General features: G+C 47.9%; 1 protein-coding gene across 1 annotated transcript in view; it reads right to left on the bottom strand.

The window, feature by feature from the left end:
- Window positions 1–15,780, bottom strand: part of APOOL (apolipoprotein O like) — a 56,162-nt gene extending 40,382 nt beyond the window's left edge. Inside the window, exon 1 of the mRNA XM_045031242.1 lies at window positions 15,629–15,780. Within this exon, the coding sequence (XP_044887177.1) occupies window positions 15,629–15,640 (12 nt within the window). The 5' untranslated portion in view covers window positions 15,641–15,780. The remainder of the gene's footprint in view (window positions 1–15,628) is intronic.
- Window positions 15,781–21,643: the final 5,863 nt, after the last annotated feature.

The raw sequence follows: 21,643 nt of genomic DNA, 5'->3' as shown, positions 1-21,643 counted from the left end.
TTTCCACTAGCAAATTTCCAAAGATGGTAGCACTAGTATAGGGAGGCTGCCAGCAATTTAACCACCATGTGATTAACCTGAGCAGGGTTAGGATGTTGGTTAAAATGCTATTGTCCACTCTATAGTAGTGTAATGGTGGGGAAACATGAAGAAAAATGCTGGCATAAACACAGTCACAAATAAGTTTGTTGTAATAAGAAGCGTCATTTTTATATGATCACTTTTAGAACTTAACTTTAAAATGATAATACATATGATCTTAAAATAATCTGTGATGTGTTTTCCAGGAGAACAGACTGATGAACAAACAGATCTTCCCTCTCATTATATTTTATGATCTAGTCAGTCTAATGAAGAATAATTAATCACTGTTCAATCTTATTCATGTACATTCTTCTACAATTATACAATATAGACATTCTCTGACTATTTTAAAACTCTACTATAAGAGTTTCACAGGTCTGCTTAAGGTCACTAGAGTATGTCTACATGAAGATAAAATACCTGCAGCTGACTCGGGTCAGCCACAGCCATACTGTGGGGCTTTTATCCCTGTGTAGCCATACCATTAAATATCTTATGCTAGTGATCTAAATTAGACAAGGGCCATGCAGCACAGGATTGGAAAGCTGTAACCAACTCCTTGATGCCCATCCCCCTATACGTAACAAAAATCTGGCATGGAAGTGAATTAAATACTCCATCTTTTTGTTCCTGGTTTTTTTTTAAATTAATTTATTTTCTCCCCCCTGCCCACATTTAATAATCATATCAATTTTCTTCCAGAATTGAGTGTATAATGCATGACTTTATACCAAGGCACCATCAATATTATATTCATGGAAAAGTAGTTTGAAAAACAGTGGTGCCTGTAACCTTCTAGTACCACTTCCACACTGTCTACCTATCACTGGTTTTCTGCTTAAGAGACTTTACCCAGCAGAGCAACCCAAAGGCCCAAAAGTTTTGCTGTCATTTCTGAAAACCATCAGAAAAATGTTCCTTCCATACTCCCAAAGCTCTCAGTTGTTGTAAATATATATATATTTTTCAAGACTATTATTTTGAACTACATAAAAGCAATGTTATGGCTACTAGATTAATCATAAGGTAGATCTGAATTTAACATTAACTAAAATTTAGCATGTGTTTCTGATATAAACACAAGCCAGTGAAAAACTGCAATTAGTCATCAAAATACTACAAGTGGGGCAGTCATTAGTGCCTTAATAATTTTCAGACTCCACTGCTCTTTTATTAATTAGCCCATAATCAGATTTTACAATAATTTGCAAATAAACGTATTTCTGACCTGAGCATCTCTCTAGAAATCATGGACAGAGGAAAAACTAGTAATATCCTTTCCAATGACATCAGTGAAAACCATAACACTCAGGTTTGAAATATCTAGAGATCCCAGAACATTATGATCTAATCAAAACGAGGCCGATTTCTCCTTTAGACATCTCAGGTAAATTATGTTCTATGCAATTTACTGTATGGATGTTTCAAGTGAATGAGGTCCTCTCTATTCTGTTTCCATAGCATTATTTGTAAGAACAGGAGATTTCGCTCATATCATTGGCCAACATTTCTTCTCACACCACTATACAGTGAGCTACAATACTGCTTGTTGGAAGAAGCTGCCTTTTATTAGCAAATCAATGACAGAGCAAGGATTTAAATTTAGGATTGTGTGACTTCCAACTTTTGGTTATCCCTCCAGATCATGAAACTGTTTATAGATATGATCATATGAGCAGAACCACAAGACAATTTGTTCTGAAAAATATACACTGCACTCATCTTAAGTCCAAATACAGCAGAATGTTCTAATAATCAAGAGTATTATTATTTAGTATTTGTACTGCAGTAGCACATAAAGGATTCAATCAGGACTGGGGCTTTATTGGGTTGGGTACTGCGCAAACATAAAATGACACTATCCATGTCTCAAGGTGTTTAAATATAAGATAGCTGAGGAAATCTAAGGAACAAAAAGAACTCCAATTCTAAAACTGAAATGTTTAGATCATGATGGTACTATAACAGCATACATTATTTAACCAATTTTAACTCTAAATCTAACGCATCTTTTCTTTCCCTTTCTTTTTCATTATTGCATCCTTTCATTGTCACCTAACTAAATTGTCTGCTATAATACTTTAAACCTTTAATAGTTTCTAAAGCAACACTTTATAAAAGGAATGAATTCAAAGACTATTTTCTAGAGATGAATCTAGGATGAGTATGGATCCAGATTTCACTAGAATTGTACGGTATTCAGAGCCAGAATTTTTGGTTCCTGAGTTTCTCAGTGACTTTGGCATTCTAGACTGAAAGCTGGTCACTGAAAACAATCATGATTGGCAAAAGGAGACATCAGTACTGTGTAGTACAGCACAGTGGTGTTCTTCTTAGCCTGCATGAAATTATTTTATTTTATTTTTTATTTGGAGGGAATTTTGTTTTATTGTGGGAGGGCTGGGAGCAGCGGTGGGTCCTGCCTCTGGGAGTGGGGGCCAGTGGGAGGCCGTGGGAAGGGAGTTGGGTGGCCCCCCGGAGAGGGGGGGTGCAAGGGAGAGGGGATCAGGTCCTGCTCTCAGGGTGGAAGGGGTGACCCTGGGGGAGGGTAAAGGGTCCTGCCTATGGAAATATGTGGGTGAAGCCCAGAGGAGGCATCAGGTTGGGTCCTGCCCCCTGGTGATGGTTTTGAGGCAGGTCCTGTCCCTCTGAAATCCCTGGGGGATTGGGGTCCTGCTCCCAGGGAACTTGAGGGGAACCCATGGCAAGGCGGTGGTTGGGTCCTGTACCCAGGGGGTAGGAGGGGTCTGCAGAGTGAGCCTGCCTGTACTCAACCCATAGCAATGGCTCCTGTCCTAGCCTCCTTCTCCAGGCATTGCATAAGAATGTAGAACATAAAAGAGTGGCCATACTGGGTCAGACCAAAGGTCCATCTAGCCCAGTATCCTGTCTTCTGACAGTGGCAAATGCCAAGTGCTCCAGAGGGAATGAACAGAACAGATAATCATCAAGTGATCCATCCCTCTGTCGCCCATTACCAGCTTTAGCAAATATAGTCTAGGGACACCATCCCCACCTGATGCACAGGGTTGCAGCGCTGCTCAAGTTTGGCCCAGCCACCTCTCCTTCATGACCAGTGGAGCGGGGGTCAGATGGGCCAAATCTGAGTGAGTGGTACTGTGACTCTGTGCACCAGGTCACAAAGCCTGGAATGGGGGACTGGGCCCAGCCCTGTGGAACAGGAGCAGCTGCTGCAGGATAAGTTTTTTCATTTTATAGGTTGTTTTTATTTCATTTTGTGTTATTTTGCATTTGCAAAAAACACGAGGCTCTAGATGTCTCTTATATGGATAAAAAGCAAATCAGTCATCTCATCCCAAAGGACTAAAAAGACGGTTACTCACCTGTAGTAACTGTTGTTCTTCGAGATGTGTTGCTCCTATCCATTCCAGTTAGGTGTGCGCGCCGCGCGTGCACGGCATCTCGGAACTTTTTTACCCTAGCAACTCCGGCGGGCCGGCTGGGCGCCCCCTGGAGTGGCGCCGCTATGGCGCTAAATATATACCCCAGCCGGCCCGTCCGCTCCTCAGTTCCTTCTTGCCGGCTACTCCGACAGTGGGGAAGGAGGGCGGGTCTGGAATGGATAGGAGCAACACATCTCGAAGAACAACAGTTACTACAGGTGAGTAACCGTCTTTTCTTCTTCGAGTGATTGCTCCTATGCATTCCAGTTAGGTGATTCCCAAGCCTTACCTAGGCGGTGGGGTCGGAGTGAGACGTGGTGGAGTGTAATACTGCGGAGCTGAAGGCTGCGTCGTCTCGAGACTGTTGCACCAACGCGTAGTGGGAGGTGAAGGTATGGACCGAAGACCAGGTGGCCGCTCGACAGATGTCCTGGATGGGGACATGGGCCAGGAAGGCGGCCGACGAGGCATGCGCTCTCGTGGAGTGAGCGGTGAGGCGGCACGGCGGCACGGGAGCAAGCTCGTAGCAGGTCCGGATACACGCAGTGACCCAAGAGGAAATCCGCTGGGAGGATATCGGCTCGCCCTTCATGCGGTCAGCAACCGCTACGAACAGCTGGGGCGAACGCCGGAATGGTTTAGTCCGCTCGATGTAGAAAGCGAGCGCCCTGCGGATGTCGAGGGTGTGCAGCTGTTGCTCCCGAGGTGAGGCATGCGGCTTCGGGAAGAACACCGGGAGGAAGATCTCCTGGTTGAGGTGGAAGGCTGACACCACCTTTGGGAGGAAAGCCGGATGAGGTCGAAGCTGCACCTTGTCCCCGTGGAAGACCGTGTATGGCGGACCAACCGTCAGAGCGCGGAGCTCAGAAACTCGTCTCGCTGATGTAATGGCGACGAGGAAGGCCGTCTTCCAGGAGAGGTAGAGCAGAGAGCACGTGGCCAAGGGCTCGAAAGGAGGACCCATCAGCCTGGCCAGCACGAGGTTCAAATCCCAGGTCGGGGCAGGACGCCGCACAGGTGGGTACAAGCGGTCCAGGCCTTTAAGGAAGCGGGAAACCATTTGGTTGGAGAAGATAGACCGACCTTCCACGGATGGACGAAAGGCGGACACTGCTGCCAGGTGAACTCTCAAGGAGGAGACCGCAAGACCTTGCTCCTTAAGGTACCAGAAGTAGTCCAGGATGGTAGGGACAGGGACCACGAACGGATTGAGGCCTCGCTGGTCACACCAGAGCGCGAACCGCTTCCATTTCGCCAGATAGGTGGAGCGAGTGGAAGGCTTTCTACTCTCTAGGAGGACTTGCTGAACTGCCACTGAACAGTCCCTCTCTGCGTGGGTCAACCACTCAGGTACCAAGCTGTAAGATGGAGGGACTGCAGGTTCGGATGGCGGAGTCTGCCGAAGTCCTGAGTAATGAGGTCCGGCCACAACGGGAGGGGGATGGGATCCCGAACGGAGAGCTCGAGCAGCAGGGAGTACCAATGCTGCCTCGGCCAGGCCGGAGCTACGAGAATGATGGTGGCTCTGTCCCTCCGCAGCTTCTGAAGCACTCGGTGAACGAGCGGGAACGGAGGGAAGGCGTAGAGTAGGCGATCCTTCCAGGGATACAGGAAGGCGTCCGACAGGGAGCCCGGCGAGTGACCCCGGAATGAGCAAAACAGGTGACACTTCCTGTTTTCCTTGGACGTGAATAGGTCTACTTGGGGAAACCCCCACCCCTGGAAGATCGTGTGTACGACATCTGGATGGAGGGACCACTCGTGAGAGAGGACCGACCTGCTGAGATGGTCGGCCAGCGTGTTCTGCACTCCCGGAAGAAAGGACGCTTCTAGGTGAATGGAGTGGGTCACGCAGAAGTCCCACAGGAGCATCGCTTCCTTGCAGAGGAGGGAGGAGCGGGCTCCGCCCTGCTTGTTCACGTAGAACATTGCTGTTGTATTGTCCGTGAACACCGTCACACAGCGGCCTTTCAGGTGGGTGCAGAAGGTGCGACAGGCTAGACGGATCGCTCACAGCTCGCGTACATTGATGTGGAGAGCGAGCTCCTGCGGCGACCACAGACCTTGGGTGTGAAGGTCGCCCAAGTGAGCCCCCCAACCGAGCGCTGAGGCATCCGTGGTCAGCGTGGCGGATGGGCGAGGCGGATGGAACGGGACTCCCGCACAAACGACCTGCGGGTCTAGCCACCAGTTGAGGGAGTCGAGGGTCGGCCTGGAGACTGTGACCACCATATCGATGGGATCGCGATTGGGTCGGTACACCGACGCGAGCCAAGACTGGAACGGGCGGAGGTGGAGCCGCGCGTACGCGGTGACATACGTGCAGGATGCCATGTGGCCTAGGAGGCGGAGGCAGGAGCGCACCGTCGTGGTCGGGAAGGAGACGAGGTCCCGGATGATGGAGACCGTGGTCTGATGTCGAGATTGTGGCAGGCAAGCTCGGGCTATCACGGAGTCGAGGAAGAGGGACAGGATGTCTGTCAACTGGCCCATCACCAGCTGTTGAGACTGACTGCGAACCAGCCAGTCGTCGAGATACGGGTAGACATGTATCCAATGACGGCGGAGGGCTGCGGCAACCACCGCCATGCATTTGGTGAACACCCGCGGTGCGGTGGAGAGGCCGAACGGCAACACGGCGAACTGGTAGTGGGTGTTGTTGACCACAAACCGGAGGTAACGTCGGTGAGGAGGATAAATCGCGACATGGAAGTAGGCGTCCTTCATGTCGAGGGCGGCAAACCAGTGTCCCAGATCCAGAGAGGGAATGATGGTCCCCAAGGTAACCATGCGAAACTTGGGCTTGAGCAGGAACTTGTTCAGCTCGCGAAGGTCCAGGATAGGACGTAGCCCCCCTTTCGCTTTGGGGATGAGAAAATAGCGGGAGTAGAATCCCCTGCCCCGCCTGTCTTGAGGCACTGCCTCTATGGCACCCACGCTCAACAGAGTCTGGACCTCCTGTAAGAGGAATTGCTCGTGAGAGGGGTCCCTGAAGAGGGACAGGGAGGGTGGGTGGGAAGGCGGGGGTGAAACAAATTGAAGGCGGTATCCCGACTGGACTGTCTGAAGTACCCAGCTGTCTGTTGTTAACTGGGACCACGCCGAAAAGAAATGGGAAAGGCGGTTGTAAAATAAAGGGGAAGGATCCAGTAGGGAGAATGATGGGCCGTCCTCGAGCGTCCCATCAAAAGGCCTGCTTGGCCCCCTGAGGGGCCTTGGAAGAGGCCTGGCCCTGACTACGCCGATTGCCGGACGGACGACGGCGATTTTGAGCCGGTCGCCGGCTATTGTACGGCCGATAGCGTTGCTGGTAGAAGGGCCGTGAGGGTTGCTGCCGGAAGGACCTGCGTTGTGTCACCGGCGTGTGCATCCCTAGGGTGCGGATGGCAACGCGAGCGTCCTTTAGGGTCTGGATCCGGGAGTCTGTCTTTTCGGAAAAAAGACCCTGCGTGTCGAAGGGCAGGTCCTGCAGTGTATATTGCACCTCCGGTGGCAGGGTGGAGGACTGCAGCCAGGCTATGCGCCGCATCGACACGCCGGAGGCTAAGGTCCGAGCTCCGGAGTCCGCAGCGTCGAGGGCGGCCGTGATGGAGGACCTAGATGATCTCCTTCCCTCCTCTAACATCGCCGTGAACTCCTGGCGGGAGGCTGACGGCAGGAGCTCCGTAAACTTTGCCAGGGACGTTAGGATATCAAACACGTATCTGGCTAGGAGGACCATCTGGTTAGCAATACGCATCTGCAGGCCACCCGCCGAATAGACCTTGCGGCCTAGCAGGTCCATGCGCCGGGCGTCCTTGGACTTCGGCGCGGGGGCAGGTTGACCGTGCCTCTCGCGGTCGTTAACCGATTGCACCACCAAGGAGTCTGGGGTCGGGTGGGTATAAAGGTACTCATAGCCCGTAGGGGGAACTGAGTATTTACGCTCAACCCCGCGGGAGGGATGGAAGCGGGTGTTTGCCAAAGCGTGGTGGCGTTCTTTTGGATAGTTTTTACAAAGGGCAACGCCACCCGGACGGGAGTGTCCGCACCAACCACGTTGGTAATAGGGTCCTCGTCCTCTTGGACCTCCGCCACTGGGAGATCCATGGCCGTCGCCACTCGGCGAAGCAGGTCCTGGTGGGCCTTAAGGTCTATGGGTGGCGGCTCCTTGGTCGAAGCACCAGCCACCGCCTCGTCCGGGGAGGACGATGAGGACAAGCCCTGCACGACGGCCTCCTCCGCAGGGGCTACTGACTGTGCCTCAGCTGGGTCGTGCTGCATGGAGGACCGGCGGTCCGGCTGAACGGAGGGCTCACGTCGAGGCAAAGGGGCCGCCTGGCTAACCGTTGCCTCAGGGGCCTTGCGCTCGGAGGCCGAGCCTCTCGGGGGAAACGGTACCCCCTGTGCTTCATACTGGGCCCAGGGAACCCAGAAGCCCCACTTTTGAGCCCCTTGAGGATCACCGTGAGGGGTCGGTGGCAAGTGTGCGTTGCTGTCCGCACCGGAGGCCACCGATGCCGGGCAAGATGGCCAAGGAGGTGCTGAGGCGCTGACTGATTGTACCGCCGAAGGCGGTAGTCTGTCCGCAGACGGTGCCGAAAAACAGTGTCTGTCCATTCGGTACCGGGACGGTGACCGAGACCGTCGGCCACCGCGGTGCCGGGAGCTCGACCGGTGCCGGGAGCTCGACCGGGAGCGGGATCTGCGGTGCCGGGAGTGGCTGCGAGAGTCACGGTGCCGGGAACGGTGCCGGGACTGAGACCTCCGACGGTGCCGACGCGACGGCGATCGGGACCTGGATCGGTGCCGGGAGTGCGACCGGTACCGGGATGACGAACGGTACCGGGACTCCGACCGGCGTCGGGATGGCGACCGGTACCGGGACGGCGAACGGTGCCGAGAGTGAGATCGGCGGGATGGCGACCTCCGTCGGGACCGGGAGCGTGACCGGGACCAGGAGCATTGTCTGTGCCGGCGGTCCGCAGAGGGTGGCCGGATCATCATTGCCGGTTTGCCTGCAGACGCGACAGCCCGCACCGGCGGTGCCGGGGGCCGGAGGCTCGGTGCCTCTACGAGCTGTATCAGCTCACGCGCCGCGGAGAAAGTCTCCGGCGTCGACGGCAGTCGCGGCTCAACCACGGATGGTGCCGGGGAGCGTGGCGGTGCTGGACTCGACGGCCCTTGTGGCGCCGGAGTCAACGGCCTGGTGTCCGCCTGGTGCACGGCCACTGAAGGAGTGGTAGGTGGCGCCACAGCCTTGGCTGAGTCCTCAGCGCGGGACTTAGCGATAGCCTTCGCCAGCCTGCGTTTCCTAGCAGGCGAAAGGGAGCGGTGCCGGGTCTTCGCGGTCGCCGGCTGAGGCTGCGGTGCCGCGGTGCCGGAACGGCTCGGCGCGGCCGGAGCGCTCTGCACCGATGAGGCTCTCGGTGCCGGCGCGGCCGGTGCCGGGGGCTGTAACGACGCCTCCATGAGGAGCTGCTTAAGTCTATAGTCCCGCTCCTTACGTGTTCTCGGCTTGAAGGCAGAACAGATCTGACACTTGTCTGTCCGATGGCCCTCGCCGAGGCAACGAAGACAGGCGTCGTGCGGGTCCCCGATGGGCATAGACCTCTGGCAGATTGCGCAGGGCTTAAAGCCCGGTGCCTTGGGCATGAGCCCGCACCGGGAGAGGAAAGGGAGGGGAAACCCCCCTAACCTTAACACTAAATCTAACTAACTAACTATAACAACTATCTACACGAACTATGAACTAACTATATACAAAAAACCTTTAGCGAGAGCTAGGGTAGTGGAGGACAGAGAGCACTCCACAGTTCCAACTGGCCGTCACGGGCGGTAAGAAGGAACTGAGGAGCGGACGGGCCGGCTGGGGTATATATTTAGCGCCATAGCGGCGCCACTCCAGGGGGCGCCCAGCTGGCCCGCCGGAGTTGCTAGGGTAAAAAAGTTCCGAGATGCCGTGCACGCGCGGCGCGCACACCTAACTGGAATGCATAGGAGCAATCACTCGAAGAAGAACCAGTTTTATAAAACAGAACAGACTAACAGTCTTGACATTATTTTTGGTCACAGAACCATGAATAGCAGATATTTTGCTTAAGTGGAAAAATTCTGGCATAGCTATATTTTCGAGGGAAAAAAAACTGCTAAAAGCATAATTTCTACAATAATAGAACTGGAGTAAAACACGTCAAAGTATAATAATAAAGCTGTCAAAATATACCTACATAATTTGGGCTTTAAGTCTCTACATTTCAAACAATCTACTTCCAAGTGTTGAAATAATATCAGAGATCAAAAATACAGATTCTGCAAAAAGTATGAAAATTAAAGAGCTACAGGACTACAAAGTATACAGTGCCATACTATTCAAACATTTAGGGCTCCATTATGCTTTAATCTATATTCCATATTTATGTGACTCTCCTGGAAGACTATTCTTCTCATTAAAACTCATGAAAACTTGGCACTCTCCCTCCAAAAATGTGCTGTAAAGCTAAGGAAACAAACCCAGCAGGTTGGGATAAATCTCAAGTGAGAAAACATAAAAGACTCAAACAGAAAGCAACAAAGAGTCCTGTGGCACCTTATAGACTAACAGATGTACTGGAGCATGAGCTTTTGTGGATGAATACCCACTTCGTCAGACGCAACCTGCAAAAAGCAGGTTACAAACTGAACTCCTAAAAGTTACTTTTAAAAAATGTGTCTGTCTTTAATAAAGTTGCCTTCAGCAGCTTGCTCTCACAAAACCAGTACTTAACCAGATCAAGATAGGTCTAAGTTTAGCAACCGCTGCATGGGTCATAATTTCACATAGGTGAACTCTTCTTAAAGCTGCATATCTTTGATATCAAGTATAGATGCCTTCCATGACCACTTAGTTTTCTATAACTAACATACAACCATATTCCACCTTCAAACTCTGTACTGATATCTTGCTCCTTTAAACAGGGATTCCACAATTTGATCAAGTGCAAAGTAGTGAGTGGCCTCAGTGAAAAAAAAAAAATCTAACACTTCAGTACGCCTTATCCTTTTGAAAATATCTCAGGGGAACAACAGAGTGAAGATGTTATTCCACATCCATATGAGGTCTGTTTGGTTCTCTTAATAACTACAGTGCAATAAAACAAATGATATGATTTATTATTATTTTACCAACAGCAGCTGTGTTTTTGAAGGCAAATCGATTCAGAATGTTTCATGATGTTCCCATCTCCATACAATGCATATGGACACCAGCAGTACTTGTGGAAGAGAGCAAATTTTACAGGAATTGGGAGTGGTAGAGACAGGAGAACAAACAATGAACTAGAGTCTAGCTGTACACAGATCCTTTTTAAGAAAAAGCATCTTAACTGAATTTTAGGTAACAAACCTGATCTTCATACCGTTGACTCAACCTGTACGAATAACGCACAGTAAGGGTGCAAGTATGTTTGCACACATTTGCTTCAATTATTTTGTAGGGGCAAACAAGCTTTGCATGTGAGTAGGTACAAAACCTATTCAACAGTTTGATTCATGCTTGTACTGAATAAAGCGTGCACACGTTTGTTTGCACACCTGAATGGAAGCCTAGTAGAGGCCTTTAGGTATAGTTTATGTCTCATTTAAAATTATGCAGCATTTAACATCTGCTGTCTACAATACATTGAATGTATTTAAAATATTAATTTAGTTATAACATAGCATGTTTTAATGTCATGTTTTCTTATGTATAATTGCATCTTCCAAACATAAGGAATTAATTTCTATTTTACTTATAGGCTATTCATAAAAATATTAATCTTGTTTGTATACTTTTATGAATGCAAAGTGAATAGTTATGTGAAATGCTGTAGTTATTCCATGGTACTGTACATCTCTTTTAAATTAAGTAAAAGTCAAGCAACACAGGGCATGCATAACAGGTGGGAATGGCCATGGTGTGAAACAGAATCTTACTGGTAAAATTATGTATGATTATACTTGCTCAATGGCATACGGACATGTCTTAAATTTGCTGATAGTCCATTTGTTATTTACTTATCAAACATTTTATCAAAATGTTTGTAATTTCTTAATACATCACTGTACGCTGCGTTCTAATTTCAAAGTAAAAAGGGTGCAGTCTAGTTATTTCAACATATGAGTGGGAGCCAGGAACTTTGGAGTGCCAAACCTGGCTCTTAGAATGATTTCTTCTGAAGCTTTGGGTAAGGCATACTGGGTCTGACTCTGCAAAGTATCAGCATCTTGCATGATCAAGTTCTTAACCCCTGCTTTGATTTCACCTCTCTCGCGGGGGTGTTGGGGGGATTCATTTAGTCAACATCTGCAAAATGTGAAGATGAAAAGGACCGTAAAAAAATAATTAACAAAACTAATTTTCTTTTAGTCTTTTTTCATATTTTAATCAGACACCACTTTACTTTTGTCAAGAAGCAAGGCTAGCAGCCCTCAGAGAGCAGAAACCAATCCTACTGAGCAGATAAGAGGGGCTAGCTAATAGCTGGAAATCTACCCTTGAGAGGGGAAGGGTAATCAAAGTTTTACTGATGTCAATCTGGAATAACTCCACTGAAGCAAAGTGCCTCAGTTATAATAAGATGTCAGATTACATTCCCATTAAGTAACATTCTGCATATTGTAAATTCATTTCCTCCCACAGTTCTCCAATAAGTAAGTGTACTTTGCTGCAAGTTTTATTAATAGTAAATATAATGTAAAGGCTAGATACGATTATATGAAACATGGCTGACAAGATGCAGGTATTATATATTTAATATAGAGGATTTTTTTCCTTTTAAATTTTCTCAATAACGAAATTTTAAAAATAATAATCCATTAAATGAAACCTGCCTGTCAAAAGTATCAAGAAGCATATTCCAAGATAGCAAATAGTATTTCTAAGTTCTCTTAAAATTCCTGGTTTTTTCCATGCGAGTAAAACACAGAAAGTGTTTAGAGAGAAATGAGCACGAAACCGCTAAGAATTTTCAAGTATCAGAGGGGTAGCCATGTTAGTCTGGATCTATAAAAGCGGCAAAGAGTTCTGTGGCACCTTATAGACTAACAAACGTATTGGGGCATGAGCTTTCGTGGGTGAATTTTCAGAATCATTTTGATATTTTTACTGTTTTAAAACCTTTATTTCAACTTTCAGTTTACCTTTGCAATTCAAAAGAGAATCTTTTGTATACTTGTGACAAGGGAACATTATGACAGGCAATGTATGTTCCATTATTAAGGACAGAGCAAACATGAAGTAATTTAGTAAAAGAAAAAAAAATGTGGGGTATCGGGAATATTACTTTGTTAAACGGCTATGATGCAAGAACATCCGCATTACTAATTATATACAATAGTGCATCAACTGATAATTTTATTCCTGCCCTCCATTTAGAATGTGTATCTACTGGTTGAGTTAAATTTCTAGAAATCAGGACTCCTGGGTCTATACCCAGAGATGCCATTGTCTTGTTGTTATACCTTGGTCGTGTCACTTTACCTCTCTGATGCCTCAATTTAAAAAAAAAACAAAAAAACACAGCATTAGAATATTCTATCTACTTTACAGGCTGTTGTGACGCTCCATAATTTCATTATGGACGCTTCTGTCTCAACTCCACTTAATGGTTAGGTTTAGACATTGTTCTAACCTCTATTTTGCATTGCCCTCTAAGTCAGGGATCTCAAACTCAAATGACCATGAGGGCCACATGAGGACTAATACATTGGCCCGAGGGCTGCATCACTGACACCTTGCCCCCGCTACCCCACCTCCACTCCACCCCTTCAATGAGGCCCCGCCCCTGTCCGCCTCTTCCTACCCCTTCCCCTATTCCAACCCCTTTCCCAAATCCCCACCCCTGCCCTACCTCTTCTCCACCTCCTCCCCTGCTCCTCCCGCTCCCTCCTGGAAAGCGCTAAGCACCACCAAACAGCTGTCTGGCAGTAGGAAGCACCTGGAGGTAGGCAGAGAAGCAGGGACATGGAGGGTGGGGTTGGGCAGCGGGTGAGGAGAGCTTGACAGCTGCAGGAAATAACTGGGGGAGGGGCAGGAGGAGCTTGGTGGTCCCCAGCAAATAACTCCATGGGCCATGTGTTTGAGACCCCTGCTCTAGGTTTTGATAGAAGTAACTGATTTTCATACAAATTGGAATGTTTAAAAAGGAGGGTAGAATTATTTTTTGGAGAATTTGAGAACCGAAGGAGTCTTTCTGCTCTTTAATCAAAAATTAATATGCTTTACATTCTTCCTCAGTGCCTCAGACTTCTTTGGCACAGTAGTTATAGATTCAAACTTCACACTCAAGAATCAGATCCTTACCCACTTATGAAGGGTGAATTTTTAATTGGTAGGGCATTTTAAAAGAAACAATTACCTAGGAGTATTAGTTCTTAGGAGCTGAGCCATAGACATGTCATAGACAATAGAAGTGTCTGTGGCACCCACATGCAACCCACACTGAACTCAAAGGGCCTCCATGTGGGCACAGCAGTCCATCCCCATGCAATATACTGCAGGAGCTAGGGCTTACATTTGTATTTTACACCTGATCAGCCATTAAACACTAGACCTTAAATAACATTTTTAATTCCCCCACTTCACTCTGTGATAATGATTTTACCACCCAATATCTTACAAACCAATTTAAGCATATACATAGAGATGTGCAAGATCAGAGGTATCTTTTTATTGTAAAGTTAGTATACAAGCTTTCTTGGGAACAAAACTATAACATTGGTTTCCACTAGCCATTTAATTGGGCTTTGGTAGAATGATGCAATAAGGGTGTTGTTTCATTTTTCTTTTCTTGTGGCAATGGGAGAAGGTTATCTGAAATGACTTTGTCAACTTATTATTAAATCAATAATATTTAAAATTGGTGCATTTTTAAACAGAACATAAGAGGAAAGCCAGTATTTCCCTATGTGACTGCTTCTAGGTAAATACAAGACACCTAGAAGCAGAATCACATTTTAAAATGTCAAGGGAAAAAAAATGTGACTCATTTAAACAGATATTTCTAACACACCCTAAAAGATATACAGGTAATCATGAGTAAGGCTAAGTTTTGGTCACGGGGTCACAGACTCCGTGACTTCTGCAGACCTCCATGACTTCGGCCCACAGCCGCTGGGAGCTTCAGGGTACCCCCACCGCCCATGTTGGCCGAGAGATGCAGGATACCCCTGCCGCCCAGAATGGCAGGCCCCCTGCAACTCCCCAGCTGTGGGGGGATGGGGGGAGGGGAAAGAGGGGGAATCCCCTGGAGCTCCCCAGTCCCCATGGGGAATCCCCAGCAGCTCCTCAGCCACAGCAGGGGTCCCTCCCAGCCACTGAGCAGGGGTCACAACTCCCAGCCACAGCAGGGCAGGGTGCAGGGCCCTCCACTCCCCATTTTGCCATCGACATTTTTAGTAAAAGTCAGGGACAGGTCACTGCTTCCGTGAATTTTTGTTTATTGCCTCTGACTTTTACTAAAAGTGTCCATGACAAAATGGTAGCCTTAATCATGAACGAGCAGGACAAGTCTCCAACACGGAACCCCATACAGCTGTCATCAAGACACCATTAACCACCCTAAGGGCAGGGGCTACAAGTGGCCGAGGCGGAGACACAATAAGAGTGTGGAGAGAGCCAATGAAGACGTGAGGTGACTATGACTACACAGACCCATGTCACGCCGTCCGCGCGCCTACAGTGCAGAGCCCCCCAGTCTCCATGGCGGGTACCCGTCCCGGTCACAGGCTCTGGGCCATCGGTACGAACTAGCCCCCATGTGCCTCTTCTGTCCATGCTGGAGGCTCAGAGAACATCCCGGGCCAGTGCCGTGCAGACCAGCCAGGGCAATGGCAATGCCTCTCCCAGCCGCACGCCCCTGTCGACTGGGGGGCCCGCTCCGCAGCACCGTAGGAAGGAGCGTCCGGCTCCCTGCGCAGCCGGCAAGCCCGAGGGGAAGTGTCGGCGGAGCAGGCCGGCTAGGATCCCTGGCGGGAGGGCGCCCCCCGTGGCCCTGAGGGGAGAGCTGGGGGCAGACAACGGCTGTGGGAGGGAATCGGGGGGAACTGCTGTCCCCGCCCGATCTGCTCTCGCCTATAACATGTCCCGGGGGCAGAACCGCTGCCCCCGCCCCATGGCAGTTGGAGCAGGGACGGACGCTCACCTTAGCCGCCATTTTAGTGACCCCTCCTCCTGTCCTGTCCCCCAGCGGCGAGTTCGTACGGCAAGCGAGGAGGTCAAACCAGCGCTCTGCTACCGCGGGGCTGACCCGGCACTCCACCCCCGGAGCGTGGCAGGCGGTGGGCGGGGCTAGAGACGCCGCTCATCAGCGCCTCCCGGTCAGATTTGAGTGTGAAGCGCGCGCGCCAGTGCAACGAGCTAAAGGTTTCTTCTCTAGAGACTGTAACCAGGTTTTGATCGTCATTTCCAGCAGCTTGGCCGTTCCCCGGGAGCTCGCCATCGAAGTTTCAACTGTAAAAGATTATGTAGCAACACAATACGCTCATTCACAGGCGGCAGGGGCTCAGAGTGACACCTACAGCACAATGGGGTTTTGCTACAATATTTTCCAGCTGAGGTAAAGAAGCTAAGGGGAAAACAAACGGCAGCTTCTGACAAAAAACACAGGCCTGCGAAAGAAAACGTATGACCTCAACTGTGAAAGGTAACCCAGAGCAGGGTTACAGTTTTGAACAGTCGGGCAAGTACCTTATGACCCTGAGACATGGTGGCAGAAGCTATGAAAGTGACTGGACGGATTAATATCAGTTGTGTCTTCTCCCATTGAAATAGGAAACTTTAATCACTCATGTTTCTGGGGAGCAAGAAAGCTGGAAATATAATTCAAGCTTCTGGGAAGGAATAAAGTAGAAAAAGCCCTTTCAAGCTTGTAAGAAGTGATGTGCTACTGACATGTATCATTTCAAAAGGGGGGGGGGGGTTGGAGACAATCAGAGAAAAAGGAAACTGGATCTTCCAGTCTGATCTGGCTGCTTTGTGCTGAGCCAATGAAGCAAAACAGCCAGGAAACCAGCTTAATCTGTGTAGGAATCCTGAGATGGGGTAAGATTGTTGTAATGACTTGGCTTGTATGCCACTCCCCTTCCCAGCCTCTAGCACAGGGGTCTCAAATATACAGCCCCTTGAGTTATTTGCTGTGGCCTGCCAAGCTTCTGCCACCCCCCTAAGTTATTTCCTGTGGCTGCCAAGCTCCCCCAGCACACCATGTCCCCGCACCTCTGCCTACTGCCTGGTGCTTCCTGCCGCCAAACAGCTGTTTGGTGGCTTAGCACTTTCCAGGAGGGAGGGAGAAGGAGCAGGGAGCTTGGCATTCAGGGGAGAAGGAGGAGAAGCTGTAGGGCAGGGATTTGGGGAAGTGGTTGGAATAGGGGCAGGGAGGGGGCGAAGTTGAGGTGGGGACTTTGGGAAAGGGGTTGGAATGGGGGTGGGGAAGAGGCATGGTTGGGGCCGGGCCTCATGGAAGGGGTGGAGTGGGTTCAGGGGTGTCAGTGATGTGGCCCTGGGGCCAATGTACTAGTCCTCATGTGGTCCTCCTGGTCATTTGAGTTTAAGATCCCTGGTCTAGCATAAATGAATTTTGGCACAGCAATGCTCAGTGTTGCCACCCCTAACTTTTAGGCACCTTTAAAATCAGTAATATTCACAAAGCCTCAGTTAGGTTTCCTACAAAATAAATGTGGGGAGGTAAGCACCTATGAATAGGATTCATAAAAGCCAAAATGCTAGGGGGCGCCCTGCCTAAACTAGCCAATAGGAGATGCCAAGGGGAAGAGTGTGTGGTAAGCCCTACCCCTCAGAGAGTTCAGTCCCTAAATCTAGGCTTGAAGCAGTTGCCTGTCTCTGTTTAGGATTCTCAGCTGTGAACCCAAAGCCAGGTGCCCAAAGGTGTTTCTTGCAGTAAGCTATGGGGGAGGAGGACCTTCCTCATAACTTTTAGTGATTAGGATACTTACCTGGGATGTGGGAGACCCGCCCCCTTTAATTCCCTCCTCTGCTTGAGGGAGAGAAGGGAGATGCTACCTGTCAGGAGAGTACCTTAATGACTGGGGTATGGTATATTCTGAAGGGGGGAAGATGATGCCCTCCAATCTCTGCTTTTAAAGCTGTTCCACTTTAGACAAATAATTGAAGAGTCATGGTAGCCAAGGGATAGGATCCTAGGTCGCTCACATGCTGAGTGAGTGCTCTCAGCAAAAGGCTATAGAGTCTTTCTTGTGCATATGCCAAATTGGCAATCCTATATTATACCATTCCAAAGAGTATGCAGTAAACTAATAAAAATATTTTACATAAATGAGAGAATGTTGAAATAATAGCTTTTTATTAACTAATGAGAAAGATGATGAGGCTGGTAATGAACTTGAAGCCGTGTATGAGCGTGCATGTACCCACACAACTGAAAAGTAACAATACATTTTAGATATGTCCCTTATGTATTCTTAGAAATTATAAAAATGTGCTTTAATTCTTTTGTATAGGGGAAGGCAACCTATGGTACACGTGCCGAAGGCAGCACGCGAGCTGATTTTCAGTGGCACTCTCACTGCCCTGGTCCTGGCCACCGGACCGGGGCCTCTGCATTATAATTTAATTTTAAATGAAGCTTCTTAAACATTTTAAAAACCTTATTTACGGTACTTTACATACAACAATAGTTTAATTATATATTATAGACTTATAGAAAGAGTCCAGAGCTGCCCCGAGGATTCAGGGGGGATGGGGTCTTCGGCGGCGGGTCCCGGAGCGGAAAGACCCCCCCTGCCGCCGAATTGCCGCCGAAGACCCGGAGTGGAAGAAGCTCTGGGGGCCCGGGATCCGCGAGAGTTTTCCGGGGCCCCTGGAGCGAGTGAAGGACCCCGCTCCAGTGGCCCTGAAAAATTCTCGTGGGGGCCCCTGTGGGGCCCAGGGCCTGGGACAAATTGCCCCACTTGCCTCCCCCCCCGGGTGACCCTGAAAGAGACCTTCTAACAACATTAAAATGTATTACTGGCACACAAAAGCTTAAATTAGTGTGAATAAATGAAGACTTGGTGCACTGCTTCTGAAAGGTTGCCGACCCCTGTTTTAATATCTAATTGGTATATTTTTTCTCAATAATATATATTATCTGAAACTGAAATATTGATAATAGGGCTGTCAATTAATTGCAGTTAATTCATGTGATTAAAGTCAAAAAATTAATCATGATTAATTGCAGTATTAATTGTACTGTTAAACAATAGAATACCAACTGAAATTTATTAAATATTTTTTGATGTTTTTCTACATTTTCAAATATATTGATTTCAATTACAACATAGAATACAAAATTTACAGTGCTCACTTTTTTATTTATATTTTTATTACAAATATTTGCACCTGTAAAAATGATAAATAAAAGAAATTCAACCAATCGCTGAGACAAACAACTTTGTTTACATTTACAAGAAATAATGCTGCCCACTTCTTATTTACGTCACCTGAAAGTGAGAACAGGCATTTACATAGCACTTTTGTAACTGGCGTTGCAAGGTATTTACATGCCAGATATGCTAAACCAGGGGTGGGCAAACTTTTTGGTCCAAGGGCCACATCTTGGTATGGAAATTTTATGGCAAGCCAGGAATTGTATGGCAAGCTCATGAAATTGGGGGTTGGGGTGCAAGGGCTCCAGCTGGGGGTGCGGGCTCTGGGGTAGGGCTGAGAGGTTGGTGGATGTAGGAGGTTGCTCTGGCCTGGGATGGAGGGGTTCGGAGGGCGGTAGGGGGATCAGGGCTGGGGAAAGGGCTAGGGGTGCAAGTTCCAGGCAGCGCTTACCCCAAGTATCTCCCAGAAGTAGTGGCATGTCCCCCCTCTGGCTCCTACGCCGAGGCATGGCCAGGTGACTCCGCAAGCTGCCCCTGCAGCTCCCATTGGCCGCAGTCCCCAGCTAATGGGAGCTGCGGAGGCAGCGCTTGGAGCGGGGGCAGTGTGTGGAGACCCCTGGCTGCCCCTATGTGTAGATGCCTCAGGGGGAACATGCTGCTGTTGATGATGCTTTCGGGAGCTGCGTGGAGTGGGGCAAGACCCTTACCCTGCTCCCCAGCTGGAGTGGGGCAAGCCCTGCATCCTGCTGCCTGGTGAGGTCCTCGAGGGCCAGATTAGAATCATAGAATATCAATGTTGGAATGGACCTCAGGAGGTCATCTAGTCCAACCCCCTGCTCAAAGCAGGACCAATCCCCAGACAGATTTTTGCCACAGATCCCTGAATGGCCCCCTCAAGGATTGAACTCACAACCCTGGTTTAGCAGGCCAATGCTCAAACCACTGAGGTATCTCTCCCCCCACCCCCCTTAAAATGTTTGGAGAGCCGGATGCGGCCCCCGGGCCGCAGTTTGCCCACCCCTGTGCTAAACATTTGTATGCTCCTTCATGCTTTGACCACCATTGCAGAAACATGCTTCTATGCTGATGAGGCTCATTAAAAAATAATGCATTAATTAGATCTGTGACAGAACCCCTTGAGGGAGAATTATATGTCCCCTGCTCTGTTTTACCTGCATTCTGCCATACTCTATATTTCATGTTATAGCAGTCTCGTATGATGACCCAGCACATGTTGCTTGTTTTAAGAACACTTCCACTGCAGATTTGAAAAAACACAAAGAAAGTACCAATGTGAGATTTCTAAAGCTAGCTACAGCACTCAACCCAAGGTTTAAGAATCTGAAGTGCCTTCCAAAATCTGAGAGGGACGAGGTGTGGAGCATGCTTTCAGAGGTCTTAAAAGAGCCACACTCCAAAGAGGAAACTACAGAACCTGAACCACCAAAAAAGAAAATCAACCTTCTGCTGGTTGCATCTGACTCAGATGATGAAAATGAACATGTGTTGGTCTGCACTGCTTTGGATCGTTATCGAGCAGAACCAGTCATCAGCATGGACACTTGTCTTTTGGAATGGTGGTCGAAGCATGAAGGGAAATATTAATCTTTATTGCATCTGGCACATAAATATCTTCCAAATCTGGTTTCAACCATGCCATGCAAACACCTGTTCTCATTTTCGGGTGACATTGTAAACAAGAAGTGGGCTACGTTATCTCCCGTAAATGTAAATGAACTTGTTTGCCTGAAGCAATTGGCTGAACAAGAAATAGGACTGAGTAGATTTGTAGGCTCTAAAGTTTTACATTGTTTTATTTTTGAATGCAGTTTTTTTTGGTACATAATTCTACATTTGTAAGTTCAACTTTCATGATAAAGAGATTGCACTACAGGACTTGTATTAGGTGAATTGAAAAATACTATTTCTTTTGTTATTTACAGTGCAAATATTTGTAATAAAAATAATTATAAAGTGAGCACTGTATACTTTGTATTCTGTGTTGTAATTGAAATCAATATATTTTAAAATGTAGAAAACCAAAATATTTAAATAAATGGTATTCTATTATTAACAGCGCAATTTATTATGAATAATTTTTTAAATTGCGCTATTAATCATGATTAATTTTTTTAATCGCTTGACAGACCTAATTGATAAAGTAGCAAATCTCAGTGTTTTGTACTGTTTCCAAATGTGCACATAAGACATGGCTTTTAAAAGATGTCATCGTGGTTTGTGTACTCTGCTTTTCAATGTGCTACTTCTATAGAGTGAAATCCAGGCCCTATATAAGTCAATGGAAGTTTTTGCCATTGACTTCAATGGGGCTAGAATTTCACCCATTATTTTTTATTAATGTTAAATGGGAGTTGAGTAGTACTGTCTTTCCAAGGGAGTTTATACCACATTAAAGTTATTCACACAGATTATGATTCTTTGACTGTTCTTCATTTTAAGGACAGCATTCTGTGCTCCATTAGCCTCCTCATTGTTCTTTGGTGGCACTGCCTGGGGAGATTGCTTCCTTCTCTCTGATAAAAGTTGTGTATCATTTTGTTTTAAAGTAATGTATCTAGGGCAGTGGTCCCCAACCTTTTTGAGGCCAGTAGCACATTCATGTTTTCAGAAGAGTGTGGCGGGCGCCAACAATTTTTCAAAGCTTATTTTATATTTGTACATTAAATAATACAAAACCCATCATATTTAATATTACATAATATATGAATCCAGAGAGAAGCTGCAAGGACAGAGAACACCGGTGCCTGCAGCCCTGGAGTACTCTGTTCCCAGCAGGCGCGGGGCCGCAGCTT

The sequence above is a fragment of the Mauremys mutica genome, chromosome 9 (genome assembly GCF_020497125.1).
Source record: "Mauremys mutica isolate MM-2020 ecotype Southern chromosome 9, ASM2049712v1, whole genome shotgun sequence".
Taxonomy (NCBI): Eukaryota; Metazoa; Chordata; order Testudines; family Geoemydidae; genus Mauremys; species Mauremys mutica.
The sequence above is the reverse complement of the archived record's forward strand: the minus strand, read 5'-3'. Positions and strand labels throughout refer to the sequence as shown.